This window comes from Leiobunum rupestre, chromosome 4 (genome assembly GCF_980474605.1).
Source record: "Leiobunum rupestre chromosome 4, qqLeiRupe1.1.hap1, whole genome shotgun sequence".
Lineage (NCBI taxonomy): Eukaryota > Metazoa > Arthropoda > Arachnida > Opiliones > Sclerosomatidae > Leiobunum > Leiobunum rupestre.
Window position 1 is genome coordinate 15,975,893 of NC_143387.1, and position 27,026 is coordinate 16,002,918.

The 27,026-nt window shown below is 33.2% G+C and overlaps 1 protein-coding gene and 1 long non-coding RNA gene across 4 annotated transcripts; both read left to right on the forward strand.

The window, feature by feature from the left end:
• The first annotated feature begins 218 nt into the window (after positions 1–218).
• LOC149946479 (TAF6-like RNA polymerase II p300/CBP-associated factor-associated factor 65 kDa subunit 6L) lies at positions 219–26,084 on the forward strand. 3 transcript variants are annotated; one of them, XM_090171823.1, is made up of 13 exons: positions 2,324–2,492; positions 7,790–7,879; positions 8,265–8,443; positions 15,229–15,315; positions 16,161–16,308; positions 18,542–18,601; positions 18,774–18,883; positions 19,356–19,433; positions 20,057–20,158; positions 21,767–21,891; positions 23,559–23,691; positions 24,545–24,673; positions 24,952–26,084. In XM_090171823.1, the coding sequence occupies exons 3-13, from the start codon at positions 8,282–8,284 to the stop codon at positions 25,786–25,788; spliced, it is 1,971 nt and encodes a 656-aa protein (XP_090027949.1). In that variant the 5' UTR covers positions 2,324–2,492; positions 7,790–7,879; positions 8,265–8,281; the 3' UTR covers positions 25,789–26,084. The 3 variants fall into 3 exon arrangements, with proteins under 3 accessions (XP_090027947.1, XP_090027949.1, XP_090027948.1); XM_090171821.1 differs by lacking the exons at positions 2,324–2,492; positions 7,790–7,879 and adding an exon at positions 219–328; XM_090171822.1 differs by lacking the exon at positions 7,790–7,879 and having other exon boundaries at positions 2,324–2,540.
• On the forward strand, positions 2,630–3,260 carry LOC149946480 (uncharacterized). Its single transcript, XR_016480294.1, has 3 exons — positions 2,630–2,853; positions 2,952–3,117; positions 3,183–3,260. It is a non-coding gene; the product is annotated as an uncharacterized LOC149946480 (long non-coding RNA).
• Positions 26,085–27,026: the final 942 nt, after the last annotated feature.

Genomic DNA, 27,026 nt, shown 5'->3' on the forward strand with positions numbered 1-27,026 from the left:
TACTCATAATAGTGTTAACTAACATTGTTTTCCAGAAAAATGGAAAATTCCCTTTTTTTTCCATTTTTTGCAAATAAAAATCCCTTTTCGAATTTTTAAAGTCGAAAATTCCCTACAAAGGGAGAAATTCCCTACAAGTGGAAGCACTGCGAGAAACTAACAAACCATCGAGGCGAAGTACTGCATCGTTTTTATAGTTTTCTTTGTACATATGTGGCGCTCAAGACAGTGAAGTAGTCTAAAGATCATCGCCTAATATCGTCTGCTTTTAACATCAAGTTTTCATGAAGACCAAAAGAGGGCGCATCTATAGATTTTGGCTCTAGAGGTTTGTTAAAACATTTGAAATAAAGTATTAATATTAAATTACTAGTATTTTGATTGTAATTATTTAACTTTTATAATATAGTTTTCGTAACTACGCCGTTTTTTTAATAATGTCTTAACTGTAGCTTTACTAGTGGACACCATTACTGGGGAATGTTCCTCTATGGTTAATGGTTATATCACATTAATGATGTCACCCATAGTCACCCGAGGGCCGGCTTGGTGTTTTGCGGGGCCGGGATCGAAATATACTTGCGGGGCTCTCGACTTTCGGATTTCATAACCCCTATAGCTTTACCCTCACTTTTACACACCCCGTTTTACCCCCCCCCCCGTTTTATTGATCAAATATTGCACTATTTTAAGTTTCTAACATTGGAAGACATTAATTTTATTTTTCATAGTTCATTTACAGTTGTAACAGTTACTTGTTACCTTTACCCTTTAAAATTGACATCTAGACCTTTTGGCAGAAAAATCTTTTATTACGCCATCAAACTAATGATTTTGCCACTTTATTTTCGATTGACAATAAGACTAGTGATGACAGTCTCTCTTGGCTTATAGTTGATCTTAGATAGTTTTTAATTAATTTCAATTTTGAAAAAGATCTTTCTGCTGAGGCTACTGAAACTGGAGTGGTCAACAAAATTTTCAAAGCTATTACAATATTAGGGTACAACCGTGTTATTTTTAGTTATATAATTTAAAGTATCAATGGCTGTCAAGACTGTTACAGGAATAACATCTTTAAACAACTGAAACTCTTCCAATAATTCTTCTCCGTCTACATCGTCAATTAACGTTGTTTCAAGATTTTTACAAGAATTTTGTAGATCTTCCGAAATGTTTTTTATTGCACCCCCACCATATAAGAAGCCAAATACATCTTTGTGCTCTCTGCACAGTTTAAATCTACTTTCCATGGCGGATAACGCGTTATCAACTAATTTAAAAAAATAATTCGTTTTAAATTGAACCTCACCATTGTAAACTGTTTCATAACTAAAAATTTTCTTTTTTTTCGTGTCCTAACTTCCCTAAAAATGGTTGAATATCCAATTCAACGATAATTTTGAAAAAAAAAAAAAATTCTGCTAAAATGTTTAGTCGCTACGTCCATTGTCACTTTTTGGTTTTGCTGACTATATTAACTTTGGTCAGCATTTCGTACCTAATAATCAAATGAAGTCAAAAGACGTTAGTTATTGAAATAAACCCTGAGCCTTGCTCCTAATTTTCACACCTGGAGCTCTTTCTGAAATCTCGCTTAGGGCTTTTAAAAAGGCCGGAATTTGAAATCTAACAGCTCTAACCTGGCCACCTGGATAAATGGCTTTAAAAGTCGCTTGATGACTTTGGCCTAAGGGTATTAGCCTAGCTGATTATTATTATTATTATTGATTGGTGACAAAGTTACGCGTTCGAACGATGATTCAATCGCGCAGACAATTTTATCTTCTTCGACACCTCATGACTGAACGAAGTTCTCTCTTAATTCTTCGGAAACCCTACAGTTTTCGTTGCTAATAAGTGTGCCAGTACAATTCCTTTTTTCGAAAAATATTGAAGGCGCATCCTTCTCTTTATCGGCAATTTATTCATGCTTTCTTTTCTGCGCCGCTCGTATACTTTCTTCCCATATATTGGATATTGGAAATGGACATTGGACACCTGCATTTTTGTTACCTTATCTGTAACTGGATTTTCCAGGAATTTCCCGTTAAATGCTTGAAAGTGTAAAATACCAAGAAACCAGCGCCGGTTTATTACAAAATAGTCACCCGCTTCTTTTAATGGTTTCTTAGAAATTTCAGATGTATAATAAAATAGGTCAAATGATCCCACAATTTATTTGAATAGGAAAAAATTTTTTGTCAAAATCATTTATTTTCTAATATAAAAGGAAATTTGCGGGGCCCCTTAAATTCTAGCTAGCGCGGGGCTGGGTGCGACCGCAGCCTTTGCACCCGCATCACGCCGGCCCTGGGTCACCCTATGTTTAGCGTTAGAAAATCCAAATATATTATTGTCTTCTTAAAAGGCAATGCAACTCAACTCCTGATGCAAGGGTATCAATGGATCATATCTAATAGATAAAAACTGGACATGGGTCTCTAAAGGAGAAGTGGAATTGTTAGGAGGGACTGAGAGATGTAGAGTGGGTATACACTGGTTATGAGTGCATGTGCAGGTACAGTTTTATATATAAGGTATGATTCCTATTTGCATCATGACTTGCATCATGGATTTATTAACTAAAGGATGTTTCACTAGCGAAAAAACTCTAAAATGCAATGACCTCACGCTACCTAGTGGCGTCTTACTGCAAACCGGGATTTTTTTTTTAATTCTACGCAGGGGAAAATAAACCGGTGTGGTTGATCCACGGGGCTTCCAAGCTCAGAGCTGTGATAAAAATAATAAAATTAGTTAATATGAATTTTTCGGCTCTAACCTATGAAACGTTGGGTATTGACGAACAAAGTGTTTCCCATTTTAATTCTACTCAGTTGTCTTTTTCAGGTGAGTGTTTTATTCATTGAATGATTCAATATTTGGCCAAGGCTTAAGTGTTTATTTAAACTTAGAATATTTCTTTAACATTGCTTTATTTTGATTAGACGAAGATGAGGGTAACAATCTTGGATTGATTCCTAGTGCCCAACAAGCTGTTTCAGATGAAAACAGTGGGGGGAGTGATATAGATCAATTTTTTGCAATTCCAAAACCCCCAGCATTCCATAATGTTCGCAAGCCAGCATTCGAATTACAATCTGATTCAGATCTGTGAGTATCCATTCAAAATATTGTGCTGCGTTAATAACCAGTAATTAATGATGTGCAATTCACAGGAATATTTGCAAGACTATTAAATTAAAAAAGAAATAATGTAAATATCCATTGGGAAGCGTTAAGGGGATAGTCAGTGAAGGCAAGTAGTGTATCTTGCGATGACCTAAAAATTTAATTAACTTATTTTTTGTTGACTTTTATTAGAAAAGTATCAAAATATGTTTGAAGCCACATGGACCAACGGAACTACTCTTGTAGGGAAACTTCTGGGCTTTCCCTGTGATGAGAAAACTATTGAATGTATAAAATGGGCTTCCAGTTTAAAAGCGAATGGTGAAAGCTATGAAGATTTGAAGGGCCAGTTAAAGTTCTTGTTCACAGAAACGATTCCAGATAAAATGTACACAAGCTTCAAGAAAACAATAACTTCATTGAAATTTGAAATTTTTTTCGAACTTACCAAAGTATGTCTAATATCATGAATGTATCTAGCCATGAATATGTAATGGAAATAGCCCGTCTAACCTTTTGATAGGATTAGCTAGGGACGATAACAGTCAATAGGCAGAAATAGAGAATGTATACTTAACTTACTACGACTGAAGGGCGAGCTAATCGACATAATAGAAGGACCATTTTGTAGAGCAAGATATTCATAGCTTGATACATAAATGTAATGACTGTTTTAATAATTTTCTTATATTTAAGAATGAAGCATTATCGAAAGCTGAAATTGTTTTGGGTATTAATTACCTACTACCAGAACTTTTCAACTGCGGAAGCAACTACACTGAAGAAATTATGGGGAATAGAAACATTGAGTCAACTGTCGAAGACCATGACAATTTATACTATGTCATTGGGTATATTTTGAACAAATTGCTTAACCATAAGAACGCTGACTACAATAAATTGGGAAGCGTTCTTTGCGAAAGAAATCCAGCAAATGTTCCTGATGTGTATAGCAAATGGACTCAATTACAAGATAGAGGTGCGTTAAAATACCCAATAACAAATGCAATGGAACTTTTCCTTCTAATACAGAGGCACGTTGGAATTTACTATGGTTTGGTATACGTAAAAAAACAAAAAAATAAGAGCGACTGAAGCAATTTCTGCAGATGCTTACCTGCAGAATAAATGGAAACAAATATGTTTGAATGCTGGAGTAAATTTGGAATCTTCAAATGCTGTCATGAATATATTTTTGAGAAAGTATTTCAATACTATGGGAAAAGGCCACACCAACAAATTAAAGAATACCTTCAAAATGAATGAAAGAGTTAAGCAAATGGCCACGAAAAAAAATTCTGAAGAATAAAAGAAACTACAAATTAAGGGAGAAATCATAAGGCAATACAAATTAATGATATGATGCAAAATGCTTTTCTGTGATGCTAAAAAGTACAAATTTAATTAAAATCTAAGTTTAAAATTAATTTGAAGTTGTGTTTCCACCTGTAATTTTTAATTTTATTTTACCCTCATCTAACCTCTTGAGTTTCATACTATTCCTAGCGTACTGACTTAAGCTGGGTTTTGAACAATAGTTGCTCGAGAGGATCCTTGTTAAAATGGGTAGTCAACACAAACTTTGCTCCTCTATCTATCAAAAATTGTACAAATTCCAAAATACACTTGGCTAAGTGAAAATAAAATCTTTTAAAATTCAATCTCATTCAACCAAAAAATAAATAAAAATAACTCACTAGTTTGACGCAGCCCAGATAGCGTTTCTTGGCTGAGCATAATTTTTTTTCGCTCTGTTAGCTTAATTGGTTTGGATAAAGTGTAATTTTCCCACTCGTCTAGATACGCCATAAATTCTTCTTCAAGCCACTGAAAGTAATAATGTAAAAATCAATACCTAGCCTTTTTTGATATTAGTTTGAATAGAATAACCTTAAAGCGACAATAATTTTTGAGTCTAAATGGTTGTAGATTAGGATTTCTTTTGTGATAGCTTTCCAAACAGTTTCCAACATTCATTAAATCAAACCACTTATTGAATATTTTGATAAACCGCACCATTTCTGGGAAATTTCCAACAGCTCCAGTTTTTAACGCATTAGCAACACTTTGCGATAAAACTTGCGTTGCATATTTCACTTTCATACGATTCCTTAATGAAAAATGGTCATCTGTTAACTTATACAACTTCTTAAAGTTCCTGGTCATCCTGCATTTTTCGGAATACTTCTGGGTTGAAACCAGGTTTCTCACCAATGTTTGACGCATGTCTCCTTAATGTTGATCTTGAATGTAGTTGCATGACTCCAGATTCCTCTAGCACATTGTACAAGGCTGGTGACTTCTCGTACATAAACAAGCACCATTGGATAACCAATGGGTGGCAACGCCTTTTGTGCCCATTTTTGATTTTTAACATTTTTAGTTGGGTTCTTAAAAACAGTTGCCCAAAATCTAGATTTGTTTTATTACGTGATTCTCCTATTTTCTTTGCTTCCAGATCACTACTCCTAAATTGAGTGATATCGGGACCGGTTTCACCTAAATTTTTTTCTAATATATTTAAGAAAATATTATGCTGATTATCATCTTCCAAAATGTTTCCTTTTTTTCTTATCACCCTTTCGCATTTCCTTTTAAGTCTTCTAACTTTAGCGATTAATTTATACTCATTACTCTTTGCTTCTCTCAAGCGATCGACAAGATCTTTTTTTGTTAATTTTTTAAATGGAGTAAGGCTTGTGTTAATTTTACGCTTCTGTCTTCGTACAGTAACTCTCAGATTGGCTCTTAATTTTAAACAGTATAAACATCTTTTCTTGCTTTTATCTTGAATAAAAAGGGTGCATCTGCTAGAATGAACTCCTGATATGGAGCTTGGAAAGATTGATGGTTTTGGGCTGCGTTTAAAAAAATTCACATTCTGCTTCTCTATTTCCAGTACAAACATTCATTTGCAACAACATTTTTACAGCATCAGTGAGATTTGATTAACTTTGGAAATTTCAACAGAAAGTTAGGGTCTTTTAAAATTTGCCCACTGACTCTGTACTCTGCTTGAAAATCATTACCAACATACACGCCTAAAAGTACTTGACCTGTTTCTTCTTCTAATATACGAACTTTGAATGCATCTGCATGCATAGTCACAGACCACCCCAAAGGACATGGGAATTTTTGGAAAATGTTCATTATATTCAAATGTGTCAGCAATTCTGGGGCATTTTCAGAATCGTTAAATATGGATGGTACTATTTTTTCAGACTCCGGTACTGCTGAATTCTTGTGGGGGCATTCCAATGGCATTTCTGGATTTTTAGACATGGATTCCAGAAGTTGTTGTGCTGTCTCTAAATTATTTGGAATTTCTATGGAATTCTGATCATGCGCTTGAAACTCTAGAATGGAATTTTCATTTGGACAGTCTAAATGAATTTGCATTTCCAGAGCTCTCTCTGAAGTAATAGATGGTGATTCCTGAATTGCTTGTAGGGTTGTAAATTCATTGGGATCCCGAATAGAAGACTCCAGTGCCGTTGAATTATCATTTGTATAGTCCTAGGTTAAAATATTGTAAAAATATATTTCTAACAAAATAGTTTGAACATATTATACACTACCATGTCCATTTCTATCAAACTATTATTTCCATTGGTATCTTGTGACTGAATATTATTCGAAATGTCAGTTAACGGGAGATATTTGAATTGTGGTTTTAAAATTGACACATATTCCTGAGAAAATAACATTTACATATTTAACATAGAAACAGAATGCTGCCTACATGCCTATTAGCTTACTGTTTGATTATGTATCGGATCTGGAAAAAGCTCCATAGGCCCATTCCCACCAACAAAGTGCTTCGAACATAAATAAGTGGCTGGATTAACACGTCCAATTAGGTAATCATCCCTTCTGAAAATTTGGAAATGCTACGAAATGAACATTATGCATATATTCTTTATGAGCATAGCGTGAATCACTTTTGCAGCCTTTATAAATGCAGTACTTTTTCACCATGTTTCAGGATCAGTCTCTATAATTCTATAACATAAAGCATGTATTAACTATGAATAATGAATTGAAAAACTTCTTTGTCACTTACCCCAGAACCAAAGTATCATTTGTAATTTTAATAAGTAACTTCTTAAATATATTTAAAATGAAATTTCGTTGAAGCAGGGATTAAATCTCCATGGTTGAAGGAGCTGGTAAAACCGTTACAGTTACTTTTAAATATAAAGAGCAGACGAATTTCAAAAACGCGCAAAGTAATATAAAATATAATAGATGGCACTACAAACTCATATCCGGTGCCCCTAACTAGCGGGGGAGTCTTAAAATGAATAGAAATGAAGAAAAAATAACACAGAGCTAACGCATCCTTTACGTTGAGGTGATAGGGAGTGAAACATCCTTTAGTTAATTAATCCATGCTTGCATTGCCCTTTAAATTATGCAGCAACACATTTGGTTTGCAATTTGTTTTAGTTCTTTTAAGGTTTTGGTTTTTTTTCTCCTCAAGGTATTGAAGCATGCAATAATTTACTGTAAATTATATTCCACTTTGTAACCTCTCAAGGCTAGATGGATGTTATAAATTTTAGGTTCATGCTTTCAATCTTATTAGGGCACCAGATTTTAGGTTGAATTATTCTTAGCCCAATTGTTATGATTTGCATCATGATGCTCCGAGGTACAGAGAAGGGCCAGCTAGGTTATTTTTTTTATCTCGCATAACTCCAATCCATTCAAATTTGTGTATAGTGTGCAAGACAAGAATTAGGTTAGCGTTCATACTGTTATTTTACTGAAGGAAAGCTGGTGACTTTCTACGACTAACACATCCGAATAACCACTATTTACTTAATTATTATTTTGATTCCTATTTCTGCCCTATGTAACTTTTACCATTTTGTTGTAAGTTATTTCATAATTGCATCCTAACAGAAAAATACCAGTCTATTTAGGCTTCGTGATCTTATGTGTAGATGTAGGAGAATAAGTAAATAATATAGAAATAGCGTCCCCTATAAATACTGCCGCTTGAAAAACTTCATGACTTTGAAGTGACTTTGCTGAATTGGTTGGACACTGTACTTTTTATTTTAAAATCATTGCTTGTAGGTTATCAACCTGTATTTTATAATTTAATTTAATTTTGGTTTTAGCCAGCATTCATGTAACTATGGCAAGCGAAGAAAGAAAGTTTGAGGAAAAGAAATACGCACAGTTGACAAGGGAGTCAATTTCTGTGTTAGCAGATTCTAATGGATTCTATGATATTTCGGATCAAGTAGCGGGCTTATTAGCTGAGGATGTGAATTATCGACTCAGAGAGACTATTCAAGTGAGTTACTTTAAGTTAATAAGTAAAGGTGTAGAATAATATAATCTCCTTGGATAGTATTTCAGAATATTTGTATATTCTTTTTTCTTAGTTATTAACTAGAAAAAAATTTTCCACCACCATTAGTTACAAAAGTTGGAGCACTATGTTAACAAAAATGGTTAACATTGCCCATTTTTAAGTCTTGGAACAGTTTTTGTACTCTTAGACTCATGGAACATTTTAGACATGGACAAGTTTTTAGTTAAGAAGTAAACTGGTTCAAACTTGTGGGAATATTATTACAAATTATAATTTACAAAGGGTACAAATTTCTGAATAGCTGCAATGAATTATAAAAATGGTTGACAGCTATGGCATCTGGACCTTAAAATTATTCATATGTACATATATTATTTTTTTTTAAATTACTTCAATAAAACTACCCTATTCAGTTAGATTATAGGTGCAGGGTATAGCTCAAAGGAAATTCATCCGGCCAATCAGGTATTACACCTAAAGTATGCTGTACCTCGGTGGACCTGCTATGAACAGTTTCTTTCTTTGCTAAGTGCCACTTTCAAAGATGTAAACAATTAAAATTTTCTGCACCCCCTGTGCTTCAAACAGGAATTAAGCTTTGAATAAATAGAAAATAGATTCTTATATGAAATTCTTGGAAAAACAGTGAACTTAGTATGAGTATGCCACATACTTTTAGTAATTAAAACCTTGTTTCTGTGCATGCCATTTTCTATCTGCGGTGGGGTTAAGAAATACTGAAATCGAAAAATAATCTACATTTAATCCAATTAGCGTTTAAAAATAAGCCTTAAATCATTCTTCTTTCCTCAAAACAATTTAAATTCAATTTTTAAAAATTAAAAACTGACGAATACAGTCGTTACGTAAGGTTCAGAAGACAAAAATTTTTTGTAGTCCCGGTTTGTATAAGCATCCAATGAAAGGGTTCTCCTAGATTTTATCGAATAGCCAATTGCAAGCGAGATCAGCCATGCATGCTCTGAGCCTCCACGATTCGCAATTTTTTTTTAAATTATTTTGGTTGTATGAAATAATCACAAAGCAATTATATTCACGTTTTCAACGTCATTTTTACAACACCAATTTTTATAGTAATTGGATCTATCCGTAATTTATTTACAAACCTGATTTCAAACAAGTAAGCACTTGTTTTCATCATGTTTTCTAATATAAGACCAAGGCTTACGATGTTCTCTTATAGGATTTGGAATTTGGTTTTCTATAAACGTTTACGTTGCTATCTAGGAAATGGCAAACAGTGTAGTATGTGCTGCTTTGACTATTGCCAAGGCTCAAACATCTCTTTTCATTCATTTCCCAAAACTCCTGAGATGAGGGATGGTTGGATTAAAGCATTAGGGAGATTAAAAGATTTTAATCCACTGGCAAATTTGAGTTTGCTCTGTCCACTTAACACCAGATTAGTTATTATTAGTGAGAGTTGGGGTGGTTGGGTTAGACCCAACCTAGCACTTCGACCAGAGGTCCACTGTGCAGCCCCAGCCTTTAAAACATGGAAAAGCCCAGTCTCTGAAACGAAGCGAAAGATTTGCTTCGCCGGAATGTTGGAAAGATCGCTCATTTCCAGCCTGTGCATACCAAGATGCTCAAACCTTTGAGCCGCATAAAAATCACAGACACAAAGGACATGAGAGGAAGTTTCCTCCTCTGCGAGGCATGCCCTGCACATAGGACTCTCACTGATACCAATCGGATGCAAATGTCTATTAAGCTGGCAGTGACCTCCACCAAAGTAACCAATGCGCACTCATAATTGCAACTTCCTCTATATAAAGATGAAGCGGTAGAATATTCAGGAGCACCTCCAAATAAACGCTTGGACCAGTTCTCATAGCTTCTGTAATGCTGACACAGGCCAGCCTTTGCACAGTGCGTAGTTCAAACTGAACTGACTTAACCACTACCCTCGGCCACCAAACCACTGCTACACATGTCAGCATAGGCCTGAATATCATGGTATTGATCCAATACACAACCTTTGGGCTAAGACCCCAAGACTTGCTTATGGTACCCCTTACTCTCCAGAATAACATTTTTGCGTTCCTGATACTGAGATCAAGATGAGGCTTCCATGTTAGTTTACTATCGAGTATAACACCGAGGTATCCAAAGACACAATGTGTCATTGATACCAAAACGTTTCGCAGCCTTAAGAATGACAGCCTTAGAGACTTTATCAAAAAACCCCTCGATGTCCAGAAAAACAGCGAACGCTATTTCTTTGAACTGAATTGCACGTTTGAGGCAGTTAATTATGCCATGGAGGGTAGTCTCAGTAGATTTGCCCTTTTGATAGGCATACTGAACATCAGAGAGGGGTGTGACACTAAGAACCTCCTCTCTAATATATCTATCAACTAATTTCTCGAAGACTTTTAGGAGAAATGAAGTTAAACTGATTGGTCTAAAAGCCTTAGCCTCGAGATAACTAGTTTTCCCAGGTTTATTATAGCAATAAGTACCGCTACACAATAAAATAATTGGCAGAAATCCCCACAAAACCAGGTCCTAACTTGTGATTTTCAGCAGTTATGACTTGGTTTAGTGGGGCTTTCTGGCAAATATTATATAGTGTACCAGTACTTATTTTTATAATAAAACTTGTAAAAACTTAAATAAGTAATAAATATTAAAATTTTTCGTTCAAGTAAAGTATTTGAGTGACATAACTAATTTTTGCTTATAAATGGGTTCTGAATAAAGTAAAATCAAACCACTTTTGCATAGTAAAAATTAAAAGAACATTTTATTTAAAATGCTGGTCACGACTAGTTTCGCTTACCGTTCGGTAGCATCATCAGGTGTGTGAGTGAAAGCGAAACTCGGTTACAATTTCCACAAAGTGGCTAAAACATTATTTGGACCTTCGTCACGATTAAAGATTAAGTTTGTTTTTTTGTGGTCTAAAATTTCCAACGATTCCCTGAGATTAAGTTTTATATAGTTATCAATTTTACATATTATTTTGCTTTCATTAAACATAATGGAGTGGCTGGGGTTATTTTTTATATGTTCGGCGAGGGCGGAAGAATAGGTTTTATTATTTTTTACATCGTTTTTATGTTCGTTTAATCTAAATTTAAAGTTGCGTTTTCAAACCATGTAATAAAATAATTAACACGTTGGCCCCCAAAAAAGATAAAATCCCAATTTCCGAAAACTATGGTATTTATAAAATTCCTTGTTCATGTAAAGGCATATATATTGGCCAAACAAAACGCAACTTTAAATTTAGATTAAACGAACATAAAAACGATGTAAAAAATAATAAAACCTATTCTTCCGCCCTCGCCGAACATATAAAAAATAACCCCAGCCACTCCATTATGTTTAATGAAAGCAAAATAATATGTAAAATTGATAACTATATAAAACTTAATCTCAGGGAATCGTTGGAAATTTTAGACCACAAAAAAACAAACTTAATCTTTAATCGTGACGAAGGCCCAAATAATTTTTTAGCCACTTTGTGGAAATTGTAACCGAGTTTCGCTTTCACTCACACACCTGATGATGCTACCGAACGGTAAGCGAAACTAGTCGTGACCAGCATTTTAAATAAAATGTTCTTTTAATTTTTACTATGCAAAAGTGGTTTGATTTTACTTTATTCAGTATTTTAATGCATAGGGTTAGTTACACTATATTTATAAATGGGTTAGTTCATAGTGGTAAAACTTTACCTCGTTGAGGCAGTCCTAAATATTAATGAATTTAGTTAAAATTTTTCGTGGGTCATGTTCTCATCAAAATGAACAAGAAAATCCATGTGCACCAAAACATTTCGATATGTGCATTTTTTTGAACCACCCTAACGGATACATTGATGAGAAAACTGGTGGAACCAGATTCGCATCTAAGGGAAATCATTCAAAAAAATTACCAAAACTACTAAATTTAAATAATTGATTATACTAACAAGAGCTTTCTTCAATCACGGCTTTTTTAGGCTGGGAGTATTTCTTAGTGGAAGCTGCAAGAGACCAAATGATTTACTAAGCAACCACATTAACCAAATAAGACAAAACTTACACTCTGGTTTTTAAAAATAAGTGGTTCGGGTAACTCTATTTCTATTTGTTTGGAAGCTTCCTCTGTATAATTAAAGAAAATTTTTGAAATACACAAAGCTATTTCAATGAACATACTATCTGAATCTGGTTTACTTTTTTCATTATTCTTTCTTCTCACACTTTTTGTCTTTTTCTTGGTTTTTTCTCCTTTAAATTAAAATGAACTTTTAATCGCCAAGTCTTAATTAGTAACTAAATCAATACCTACCACAAAACTCTCCATTGTCACTATATTCAGAGGTGCTGGTTTCTTCATCGGAGGAGACTATAACCTTTTTGTTCCTTCTTTTACCCCTGCCAGTTTCAATTACATCCTATTTACACGAACTATTTAAAATTATTCTTATGAGACCTTGTTTTAATTAGGTGAGAAAAGTGGCATAATTGCACTACAGCGGCCTCATGTAATTTCGGTTTTTTTTTGGTGGAGAATGTAGCACTTGACGCGTAGATTAATAAAAATTTTTTTGGGCCGCAAATGATAATTAAATTAATTAACTTAATTTTAAAAATTTAGAAATTTTAGGGAATTACCGTGTTTTTGTATTTTTTTGTGGCGGAGAATGTAGCACTTGATGCGTAGATTACTAAACCAATTTTTTTGTGGCCGCAAATGATAATTTTTTAATCGACTTAACTTTTAAAAAAGGCGTCATTTTAGGAGTTAAGTAACGTTTTTCGAAAAAATATTTTCGTCGTGTATCCGTCGACACCACTTTTTTGACACGCCCCAGCCCCATTCCGCGCATTGACGGTGAGCCTGCTGTAATAATTACTTCCAAAACACTTAAAAGACGTTACTAAACTCCCTGTATTGGCGCCTGACGCACTTTGAGATTCCCCGTATTGGCGCCTGACGGCGCCGCGCACTCACTTCGCTCAAGCCTCCCCAACCCCATACTAAAAAAAGTGATGGGCCATCTATAACGCGACCTAGAGGACAGTACCAAGCCTTACGCATCAAGTATACTTTTAATCTCAACCAGAAAAAAAGTGACCCTAAAATAGAAAACACCTAGAAAATGGAACAAAAACTGTTAATGGATTTGATAAAGTACGGGAATATCACTTTGTGGCCCAAAAATACAAAACACCGAGAAAATGAACAAAAACTGTAATTGATTTTTTAAAAAAAGGGAATATCACGTGGAATTCATTAGGACACCGAAACTGTAGTGTCGGCGAACACACAACGGAAATAAATACAACGAAACACGTGAAAATGCCCAAAAATTATAAATTTAAAATTACATTAAAAAATTAAAAAATCATTTGCGGCCAAAATAAAAATTACCCTCGGCATCTACGTGACAAGGTCTATCAGGCGCAACCAAAATTAATATAAAATTTCTTTGAAAATGAGAAATTTTTAAAATTAAAAAAATTAAGTTAAACAATTAAATAATCATTTGCGGCCAAAATAAAAAATACCATCGGCATCTACGTGACAAGGTCTATCAGGCGCAACGAAAATTAATATAAAATTCAATGAGGCCGCTGTAGTGCACTTCACCCAGAAAAGCATATTGAGGAGTCTTAAAATAAGCCTATATAGGGCGATTCAAAACTCAGTATAAACATTTTGGGGTGTTGTCGAGGTTCAACTGCAGTCGTGTTTGCCTTAAGCCCCTGTAAGTATGCCACCTTCACACGAATAAAACCACTAGATAGAAAAACTGATTTCAGGGATATGAGGAGGCTGCGAGTTTGGTAAAAAAAAGTACTTTAACACCGAAATGTAATAGTAAAAAATAACATTTTACAATTCTTTAAAAATTTGCTTCAAAAAAGAATAAAATTTACTTATTACTTTGCAATGTTCTTTGCGTATTTCCTACGAACTTACAACCTTCACGTACCCCTGAAATCGTGTAAGAGTTTTGAATCGTCCCATATAATGCACATTTCAATTTTTGAATTATTAAAAATCATGTAGTAGGGGAATTATACTTACAAGACCTTGTTTATCATTAGGTAATAAAAAACATTTTTTGCATTAGTCTTAAATAAGGGTATGTTGTGATTTTGTTCGATATCCTCCCATTAAATATGCCTTTAGGAATCCAAGGGGCCAAAAGTTTTTACATCATTGGCCACATGGCGCAAAGCGAGAACATTTAATACATGTATCTCAATGCCATAGAAACTACTACAGTTAGAAACGAAGAGGTTGAGTAGCTCATTAGCAACTTGTTTTAGATCTGACAAAATATTTTTCAAGAGATACAGATTTGAATAATTTTCCCATCATTCCATAGAGAATAAACGTAATTGCCATTGACAGTGGATTTAATTATGTATATCTAAAACCGCTAATTTTCTTAATATAAAACTGCTTAAGGATTTTGCTCATGATATTTGGAGGCAGTGTTTGTAATTTAGTCAAAATCTTTAAGGTCGTTTATGATATATCACTGGATGTGTGATTGTTCCCATTTTCCCATTGAAAATATAAGGAAAATGGGAAAACTACTCGGTACTGTATCTCTTGGAAAAATTTTTGTCAGATCTAAAACTTTGCATGAACTATTATTTGATATATAAAGCATCCTGGAAAAATTTCATCAATATTGTTTAGGGGGGGGGGGGATTTTCACATATGATAGTCAAATTTTGCTTTTTAGACATCAGAGCTTTAAATGTCAAGGTTTGATTTATTTTACTTAGAATGCAGCTCACATGATGAGGCACTCAAAAAGAAGGAAGCTTAACAGTGATGATGTTAACTTATCCTGCAAGTGGAGTAATATAATGGTTGGTATAATTCTAATTAGTGTTTGAATATAATAATTAGTTGACATATTTTTCTATGTTCAAAAAAATGTCGGAAACATGAATAGTAATTGACCGCCACTTTTTGTTTTATATCTTAAAAACTGTTTGTTGTAGAGTTTCCTTTGCAATTTTTCCCAACCAGCGGTAATAATTTCACATATAAGAGAGAAAGATCGGGCTAAGAATTTTCAGTGCCACATGTTCTGAATTAGTAATATATGTCTATTATGTTTTGGTGTCGGATAGGTGTCTAGGATGTTTTGGTGTCAGATGTGTCATTGCCCAACTGAAAGGCGTTAGTTATTCAATGATCAAAATTAACCTAGACTTTTATTGTATGTATTTGAAAGTACCAGCTTTATTTTACTGAAATTATTTTAATTAAAATCCCAGAAAATCAAAACTGAATAGCTGCAGAGCTTAGAAACTCATTCTGGAAGTATACTCTTAAGTACAATAATCTTTAATTTAAATTACATTCATGATACTTAACAGCAAATAATAATAACAACTACTAACCGGAATACATTTTCCATAATAACTAGAAAAAACCATGCTGTTAGATGAGCTATCGTTCAATTTTAAGTTAATTGCATCCTAAGCCTGCCTTTTCAAAGTTCACAGAATCACTTTAAAAATTCAGGGTTGATTTTGTGGTAGCTCCTCCCTTTCCGTCTCATGCCTTACATAGCCCTATACCGAAAACTCAACGATTCTGTGGCCCCTTAAGCTTACACTAGCTTTCACTATATATTGGAGATTAAAAGTAATTGTTTTAGAAATCCTCACTTTATCTGAAAAAAAAAATCAAATTTTCATTATAGCCTATGTATGGATATTCTGACCCTGAGCCTATGAAAATGGCTTACATGAAAGAGTATGATGTGTTTGCCCTTGATAATACTGAAATTGGTTTTCCCTCTGTTGTCACAACATCTTCCATTTTGTTACCTGATGATCCTTCTGTTAAAGGTATTTAAATCTTGTGGCATAATTAGAAGTAAGCTACTTTGGTTTCTGTATATTAATCAAATAAAAAAATCAACTCTCCAAGTTATATTTCTTAGTATAGTGCTATCAGTTTTTATTATTTAATTTTGAGTAAAATTTTAAACGTTTACTCCATTAGTAATTTATAGTAAAAGAGATTACAGAATTGTCCAAGGCAATTGTCCGTGAATTTCCCATCTTCCTATTTTTTTAATATCTTTCGCTTGTTTTAACAAGTCAAGTTTTAGATATAAAAGTGATATTTTGGGAGTGCCTTTATTAATATTTCAATGATGAGAGGTTTGTGTGTATTTGCACGCTGTACATCAAATAAGAAACCTATTTTATAGTGAATGCAAGAATATAGTTCAGTTAGGCAGAATGACTATGTTGAGACCATTTTTAGCATAGCTCCCAATCCCCCTAATACCCAAAGTATAAGCTTCTTCCCCCTAAAAGAATGAAATCAGCCTGGTAACTCATTGGTTTACTTAAACTGACCCTATTGAAGCACACCACATTCAACCATAATGACGGCGAATCATCTCGACCTAAGCATAAATCATGCTCGCAATACTTCAGATGTCTATGAAATCAAAAAAATTAAACTATAAACCTTTATCCAGAAAGGTTTTAAAAGTGTGAGATGTCAACCATTAAAGATTAAAATGGCTTTCTTTTAAATTGCTTTAAATACTTTTTATTATGTGGTGTTTTTATGTTTCCTCATAATAATATGTTTAATAAGAACAGGACTCAAATCTTTCAATAGTCAATACAATAATTTGTAATAAACTCTCCTTTCAAATGCTGAAACTTGCAGAGAGATTACACGTTTTATATTTAATTTTGGGGGAAGGCGCCAATATAATTATTTAAACAATACTTTGTTTGTTCATACCTCCACCTTTTTGCTCACTGTTCTTCGTTTCTGGCAACGGGCATGTCTAGCTACAAGGAGTAGTCTCTCTTGATTAACCCCTTTCTACTCAAGGGAACCCTATGTATACTATTTTTAGAGTCAGCTACTGTGCCGTCATATACTAATATGGGTGGTCCCTACAAATTTATATTGAAGCTTACACCTTTTCCCGCCTTACCTAATTCAAATTGGGGCAGGGAAGAGAGCCATCTTACGGCAGAGTAGCGAAAAAAACAAGATGCCGTGTTTCTCTAAAGTCTCCCCCTTCCCAATGAGCGCGCACGGGCCTTGATTAAAGTAGGCAGCGATTTGGTCAACAGAGTTCAATTGATTTATTTGTTTTAAATTCTTTTGTGGTATATTATGTTTTAGGTTAGGGGTAGCACAATGGTCCTCTGGTCGAAGTGCTGGGCTGGGCTTAGCCTGCCTCCCACACTGTTAAACATATTACATTATGTTACTTTATATTAATGGTTAATGTTAACTATATTTGTGTACGGTTATATTGTATTATTTTAATTTACACGATAATCATACAAGAACCGTAGAGATGGCGCATATCAAAAGCCAGCACTCAATTATATTTTAGATATTTAATCATAATTAAACTTCGTTTTATCTTTATGAAACTTAACGTGTTTTATCCGGAAACTGAAACTAGCTTCGATGCTAAAATTAACTTTACCCCAAAATCATTATTACCATGAATTTTATCATTAGTACATTAAAACACTCAAATATAAGGAAAACTCACAAGGAGAGTACCCGAGGTGTTTATTGCCGATTTAGTTCAAAGTCGGCCGTAATGTAGACCTATATGAGATATGAAATTACCCAAAAGGAGACGTTGCAATACCCATTCAATTTGCCATGGCAACCAAAAATGTTTTTGACCACTTACAACCAAAATAAGATTTTTTCCTTATTTTACCCTAAAAATGATTCAATTTACCCAAACAATGATTCAATTTACTCAAACTTGATGAAATTTGCCTAAATGTGGTCCAAATTACACATTTCGTGATTTTCAAAATTTTTCAAAATTTTCGTAAAATCCCATGCTTTTTTAAATGGAGATTTTATTGTTTTAAGTGATCAAAAACATTTTCGGTTGCCATAGCAAATCGAATGGGTAGTGCAACGTCTCCTTTTGGGAAATTTCATATTTCATATAGGTCTACATTACGCCCGACTTAGAACAAAATCGGCAAAAACACCTCGGGTACTCTCCTTGTCAGTAAATTATCAGTAAATGTGTGCAATTGTTAATTTGTTTTAATTTGAATCTTTTAGTTCAGTGGTTGGCAGTGGAAGGTATCTCTCCACATAGTGGACCTGGCTCATCCAATACGTGTAAAGTATTTTTAAGCACAAGTACTGATTGAAGTACCAAATGTTGGCATTAAGTTATAAAGCAATAGAATGTTATGGTTATTTTTAAATTCAATGTACCTACTTGATTAAGCAATTTTTTTTGTAATTGTCCTGTAATACTCCTGTTAGTAAATACAGTGTTTGGCTTTAGCGTCCAAGAAAAAGATTTTGCCTGTTGTTACAGCTGTATCAGATGTTCTCATGGCGTATTATGATCAGATTACCAAAATAATTCTAGGAAGTGATGAAGAACTCCTTAAGGTAAAATTGAGGAACTCAATCAAAAATATAAATATAGTTTTTAAGCTTGACCTACCTAATTTATACATTTTTACTAAAATTGATAGTTAAACTCTCGTATAACACAGTTTTAATAATTTAATTTGGGGTAAGAGGTAAACAAAATTAGTTAATAGGTTTTTATCAGAATGTTGAGGTGGTTAAATAAATTAAGACAACATTGGTTACCACCAAAAATAATTTCCACTTAAATAAGAGCAAATGAGCTATTTCAAAATTGAATTTTTTTTCGTTATAGCTTATTTTGTTGATTCGTACATTCTATTAACGTACAAATCAACAAAATCAGCTATACCGAAATAAATTAACAAAAGAAAAAATCCAATTTTGAAATAACTGAAATATTTTCGTGGTTAAAATAAATTATAAAATTTTATTATTTGTAGTACAATATTTTTTTTATTAAAATAACTTGTACTGTTCTAATTTACAGATAGCATTTGAAGATCTTCAAACAAACAGTAAAATTGCACCTCTTTTACCATATTTGGTGAACTTTGTATCAGTCGGTGTAAGTGCAGTTTAGTTATTATAGTCACTGGAATCTTCCTAATAAACCTGCATGCCTTGGATTTACTTCTTGGTAAATCATTTAATCAGGGTTTAAGATATAAAACTGGAAATATCGGTTGCTTCATTGCTCTTTGTACCAGCCTGTGCTTACTCTTAACACATGTGTTATGCAAGTGTTGGGGGAATATATTACAAAATTTATCTGTAAATCAAGGTCCTTGCTCCTCAAACTCACTGAGCTTTTTGGGTTTTTTTTGCCCTATTTCCATCAGTGCATTACCCCAAGCATATAATACCCAATCATGATATGGAAAGGTAAAAGGCAACACAGCACCCTGTAGTGTCATCTATCAAAAATTATTTGCAACTTTTAAATAAATGTTGAAAAGCTAAAAATAAGGAAAGTGAAGTGAAACGCTTTACCATAAATAATAACTTTTTTTTTTATTATTTACGCATTTTTGAAGGTAAAACTACTGTAAAGATTTATAAATAAGAACTTTTTATTCATGTATGATAAAAGTTAACTCTTACATATATCAAGGATCTATAGCTTCCTAAGTTTACAGTTGTGTTAAGGCTTTCTTCTTTATAACAATTTAACACTAACATTTATTGTAGGTTAAGAAAATGAGTCATGATTTAACTCAACTCACGAAACTTTTGCAGACAGTGCATTGCCTTTTTCAAAATCAGTCTCTATACCTTGGAACTCAACCATACGTATGCGCTATTTTTTTGACAGTAAATTTATATATAAATAGTTTTGAAAAAAAGGAAACTTTAAAACTAACAGCTAGTAAAGTTACAAAATACTTACAGACGTGCTTCTGCAAAACCGTTTGAAACCCATTTTCATGTGCTAGATCAAGAAAAGTTTTCGAGGATTTCTCTAGAAATTCCCTTAAAAAATATTGATTGCAGGAGGACTCTTAGAGGTCTTGGAAATGGGAGAGGTATTTCGTAATGAAGGAACCCAGAATTTACCGAGCTAGAGGCCTGGTAGTTCAAAAACAGATTTTCACTCCTAATAATAATAATAATAATAATAATAATAATAATAATAATCAAGCGACTTTTAAAGTCATTATTTTAGGTGGCCAGGTTACAATGCGTAGGAGGGTGGTGGCAAGTCCTTCATGCCATGCGAGCCAGCAACCTTATTCAACCTACCCCTGCGAACATTTTATAGAATTTTGTTCCTAGGGTTTTTTTTACTCTAGAAACCAGATTCCCAATTCTCAAAAGATCAATAGTATTTCTTAGACTTTATGATCATACTAAATTTGACTTTGACCCCATTGTGTTTTTCTTGAGGGAATTCCCTTACCAAAAAATAAGTTGGCTAAAAACCACTTAGGACAACTTGTATTTCAACTTGGTTTTCAGTTTGTATTTGGGACAAATGCCTACTTAAAAATAACTTAAATCCTCTTTATTAATCAACTTATTTCCAACTAAACCAGAATCAACATTTACATTTAACTACTTAAAAGCAACTTAAATCCTACTAGGGAAACATCTAAAAACCAACTGAAAAATATTATGTAATTTCCTGACTACTAAAAACCAACTAATTATAAACTTAGCAAAAGCAGTATTTTCCTACCAACTGAATAACAACTTATTACCCCTTTAATAGTAACTTGAAATATGCTGACAACTTGAGCCTACTTAATACCAACTCAATATCAACTAATAATGTGTATACAAACTGAAATCCAACTTATTTTTTGGTAAGGGTTATACCTCAAGAAATGGGTTTATTACATCTTTGTAGATAAAGAAGAGAGGAATGTAATCATTTCATTATTTATGTAACCCATCATCTTTCAATAGTTTTTATAGCTAGTGATTTATTAAATTGCAAGAATTGGATGCTAAAATTCCTGAACATTCTTAGTTTTTGTAAAATAAAATTATCTCAATTAAAACGTTTTTCACTTAGAGCATCGTGCTTTCTTTAAATTATTATTCAGTTGGGAGCTATCATTTCATTCCGTATTATTTTGGAATTAGTTATATCACTATGGGTGAACTATTTTTTTTCTTAAAATTTTGCACACCACCAGATTTGTCTAAGAAACCAAGACATCAAAGTTACAGAAATTGTATGGAATGGCCCTATACCTTTTTGTAAGTTAAATGTAAAATGTCACCCATCTACAGATCTATATCAAAATGTGAAAAAGTTTAAAATTGTTATGTAAAGTAATATTGTTAGAACCAAATTTTAGGTGCTTAGTTTAAAGTTTCATTGAATTTCAAAGTATGGATTTCCTTTCTAAATTCTCTCAAAATAATGGAAATTATTCTATTTTCTTTTTGAAGTTGATTTTATTGATACAATCTGTGCTTTATTGCATTCTTGAGCCTCTGGCAGCTTCAATAAATCCCATAAATGATCACTGGACCCTTCGTGATTCTGCAGCTCAACTACTTTCTGTCATCCTATGGTAATAAAACATTATGAAATAGCAATTTAATGTAATTCCATTGAGATATCCACACAGAAAGAACAAACCCAAAAAGCAAATAAATATTTTTAGTTTTCCATGTGGCATTTCAGAAACAAGGCTGAAAAGCTCCAAAATAAAATTGGTGTTATAGTCATTAATTTCAAGTTTGGAATTGACGTTTACTGAAGTTTATTATTAATTATAACCAGAAGTTCATAATAAACCCTTTTGGGGGAGAAGTATTCCATTTCTCATTGAACCCATGCTATTTTGATGATACATCATTCTACGACAGTTCTAAAACCGTGGGTGCTTTTCTTTGGGTCTTAGTATTATGACGCTTCTTTTAACAAAAAGTAGAACTGGTGGCTTTTGAGCTTTAAAAATAAAATGGCGTCTATAGACTCAGCTGGAGGTAACAATTAAATATTGATTTACTGTTTTTCCTTATAAATTAAATTGACAAGGTAATGTAATTTTTACATTAAAGATTGTTTAACTAATTCAGTTAAACAATAAATATTAAACGGATGTAACTTTTAAAGAACAGAAAATGGTCGTGCTGAAGCTCAAGCCAATTCCAAAACATAAGAAATAAATTAAGTGTACGTTTTTAAGTTTATTATTTTTTTTAATTAAAATACAATTTATAAGAAAACAGACTAATGTAATTACACAGTAACAGAAACACAATTATTATCAGTAAGGTATGAATGCCTATGTTTAAAGTTATCTGGGCCGTTTTTCATTGTTTGTATTTTAATTTAATAAATTTAAGATTTATCTCTCTCACAATTGTTCTAGTAGGATAAGTTTTAAAAAATATGTATATATTTATCTCACAATTAAAATAATTGTCTCAGCTGCATTTTCAATCCTGGCTGTACGTTACGTATTCACATTTTAAATCTTGAATTATTTACTTTAGATGTTTGAAATATTTACTTATGATTTTATGTAGTATGCCTCTAAATTGTATTTTGACGATCAGGTGTAAGTTTGTTGAAATTTGTAATATTAATTTAAGCAGTGTTTATCAAACAACGCAATTATTTCCCGTCATTTTTCATTCACATGCTTTCCTATTTAAAAGATATTATATGTTAAATTTACCAATTTGTTTTAACTTACTAAAGAAAATAAGTTATTTTTACCTTTCATAATTTTATTGGCAATGTTAAACGTCATCACAGCCAAGATGCGTTATTTAAAAGATCTTTAAGTTTGCTGACAGCAGACGATGGGTGGCGAATGCTGGTCTGGTGCAGGATTATCACCATCTGCCGCGTTTAAATAGAATCCTTGAAGTGCAGTGGAATGATGTATCAAGTGGAATACTTCTCCTGGTTTAACCAAATTTTGAAAGCTTTTTCTTTCCAACCCTGATTTAACCAATACTGTATTAGTCATTATGTGATACAATTTAAGTTTAAATTTTGAGTACAAAGGAAAAAGTAATGTATTAATAATTTCCTACAGTGGTGTAAGTGACAAATTTGTCACAGTATGAAAAATAGGACTGCTTAAGAGGATAATAAAAAGTACCATACAAATTTTGAAGCATTTAAGGTTTACATCCCCAATAATGAAAATGCTTCTCCAAATTAGTCCTAACCAAAGCAACGCCACTTATAATTTTCTGATTTTTCGATTTTGTTTTCAAGTCAATGGTCAAATGGTGTTAACAACTTAAAATTTCAAACTTTGGAAACCTTGAGGGATGCCTTTTGTGATCTATCCAAACCATTCAGCACTCATTATGGAGCCGCCGTTGCTATTTTGGCTTTAGGAGTTAACGTATGGCCATTTTATTTTTCAATAAGTTAATTTATATATTATACATCACCTTTTAAATTATTGTGGGGTTGAATATTTACATGGCAAATGCAGGTTTATGGTTCCTCCTGCTTTTACTAATTAACCTTTTCAGTTGCATTAGAGCCACTAGAAATAACTTAATATTTCTCTGTAATCAGTGTATATGCGTAGTTGACTATACTAAAGTTACTATGTAACAGATTACATATTTATCATTACTAAAGGTACGTTGTACTCTGTTTGATATATCTATTTTTAGGATATGGTTAGCCCTCGATATTTATCTGTTGAGTTATAGACAGTTGAATATATAGGAGCGTCCCATCAGTTGCGTTTTGAAAAGGTTAAGATTTCAAAACAAAGATGTGATTAGTATAAAAGCCATTTGCAGAAAAATAGTACATTTTTTAAGACTAACAATTTATATAAAAGGTAATAGAATAAAAATTAGTTTCATGGCATGAATCTTCATTATATATAAACTAAAGACAAATTCTGTAATGTACATTCCTTTAAGTGAAAGGTGAATGATACAATTAACATGTACCAAATATTTAATATTTTAAGGAGCTGATTTAAAAGCCAAAAGACAAGGCTGGAGATTAAGTGTTGAAACCTCCCTTGAACCAGTCTTGTAGCATCAAATGTACTAAATTTTGATTAACTTTTCAACACCTCGTTGTAAATGCACTCGACTCTTACCCCACTGAAATTTTTGCCTACACCACTGGAAGAGCAACAAATATAAACTATTGCCTTTAATAAGAATACAAAGGAAAGTTAAGATGCTTCCTGAATCTAGTAATTGATGTTTTTTTTTTTCAATTTGCAGGAAGCCAAAACCTTCCTATTCAGTCATATATCTCACTACTGGCCACATTTGGAAAGGGCCTTGATGGATTATAGTTATGGAAATGCTCAGCTTATTTCAGATAGCCACAAAGTACATGGTGTTTTGTTGGTATGACCTTTTTATGTTAGTTTATTATTAGATATCCCTGTTCTAGAGAGTAGATTTTATATAGAGGTAACCTACTCAGATAATTTAGTTAAGATGAATTGTACTTTTTTACCAAACCGGCACAATAGTGATAGAGTGAGCTTTAAATGAGTTTTAAAATTAAAAAACTATTTTATTCTGAGGTTTGTGCTTATACTCCATGATAGTTTTTTATTCTCACTATTAATATGTATTATATATTTTAAAAACTTAATAGAATCCTCACGATACATTTTTAGTTGGTTGCCGAACTTCTGATACGGTCACATAATGAAGCTAACTTTAATAGTCAAAATATTTGTGATCCAATCCAAGTGAAAAATGAAAATATAAAAGGTGATACCAAGAATTACAAAGGAAATTGGTACAGTGAAATTTATGAGTACTTCGGTGATGCATTAGCGGCAAGGTTGCCCTGTTTTGTTTGGTTAATTGAAGATTCTCACCAAAAAGTTGATAAAATGGTGAATCTTTTTGAAACTACTGAATCTCATATGACTGGGGATGAGTTATTGGAAACATTTCACGAAAAAGAGGAAGATGTACGAAGTACCAATAACAGTGTTGAAGAATATAATTCAGAGGATGAGAACTCACCGATGAGTTGCGATGATCAAGATAATGTGGAACTAAGAATTAGAAGTACAATAAGTGATCCAACATTAGGAATTAAACTAACAATTGCCAAAATGAGGCGAAACAACACAGAATCTATTCCTGCTCAAGTGAAAAAAGAGGATGAACCAAAAAGTCTGAAAAAGAAAAATCCAGACTGCACAAAACCCGAGCCAGTATTTGAATATGCTACATGGACTAAAAAGTGTGAGAAAAATATTAAGTTTAATTTCATTGGTGCTAAACAAATTGCAGATCTTAGAAGAAAATCTTTCTCATCAGCTAATGAACAAACGATCCCTGTAATAAGTGCAAATAATATTACTGAAAATGTAGTATATTCAAACAATGTATGGAAAACTGCTTTAAAAATGAAATGTTTTGGCAAAAAAAGAGTAAATGATGTTCTGTTGGTTAAAAAAATCAAAATGTATAGTGCAAATTTAAGGGTTACTATTTAATATTCAAATATAACAATTGGTAAAGTGTAATGATGCTTGTTGTATAAACTAACCCTTCATATGAATATAAAATAAGTAAAATAATATGTTCTATGACATTTTTTTATTTGGGCCACCGTTATGGAGTTAAGATTCAATTGATGTACAGATGCCCCTTAATTTTGATACTATTTTAATCAACATTAATAATCCGTTTCATTCCTAGCTTTCAGCATGCGGCCAAAATACAAATTGTTCACAGTGAGCAGCTCATGAACTTAATGAAGAGAAAAGTCGCTTGTTTTTTTACCTTGGCATTAGATTTGATATTTTTGTAAGGATTAAAACAACGAGTTCGATAAATGGACAATTTCTTTTTCTTCCTACCAATAACGTTAGCTAAACCAAAATCTAATAGTTTTGGTAAAATTAAAAATATCTAGGCCTAAGCATTTTACTACTTAAATGCTTCTTCTGCTACTGTAAACTTAAAGACTCCCCCTCCAAAACTGGTGAAATGATAATGAATTTGTTTATTGATCTATCTGAATAATCCATAAAGAATAAGCTAAGAGCTTTGTTCGTTAAAGCTCATTGAATTTCAAAAATGTTGGAAAGTAGGCGGATAAATCCAACCTGATTTCTAGTAACAGGTCTATTATTATTTATTCCGTTAAAGTAAAAGTTTAAAATATCAATCATTATTTACATGTTGAATTAGTAGTGACCACTTAGGCCTATGTTATACATATTAGATACTTGGGGCAGCTCATCCTACACAGTCTGTCAGAATTTATAGCCCGGTGTACCTAGTAACAGAGACCATACTAGAGGTCGGCGTTTGGATAAAATAAACTGTTTATTTGGATAATATCCAGAAACAAATATTATCCAAAAATAATCAGTAATGGGTAGCAGAACCCTACTACTGATGGTCGCACCTTTGACGCAAGCCACTCAACCCAGCAGAAGGTGCAGGAACGGGTGAACCAATCCCCACTTCGCACACATCAGTGGGATTAAGAGTGGATGCTATAGCAACTCCAGCCGACACCCTACCTATGAAGGTAAAGAGTCAAACCCTTTGGAGAGAACTCCTAAATGGGGAACGACGAGCACACAGCAGCCCGCATAACCCGGCACAGCTGGCACCGGAGATCCCGGTGGGAGTCCAAAAGGCCGGGAGATGGGTCCGGCGTGCCCTCATACGGAGGCTCGCCGCCCCACAGCAGGCTACCCAATCCGCCGAGGCGACCAGT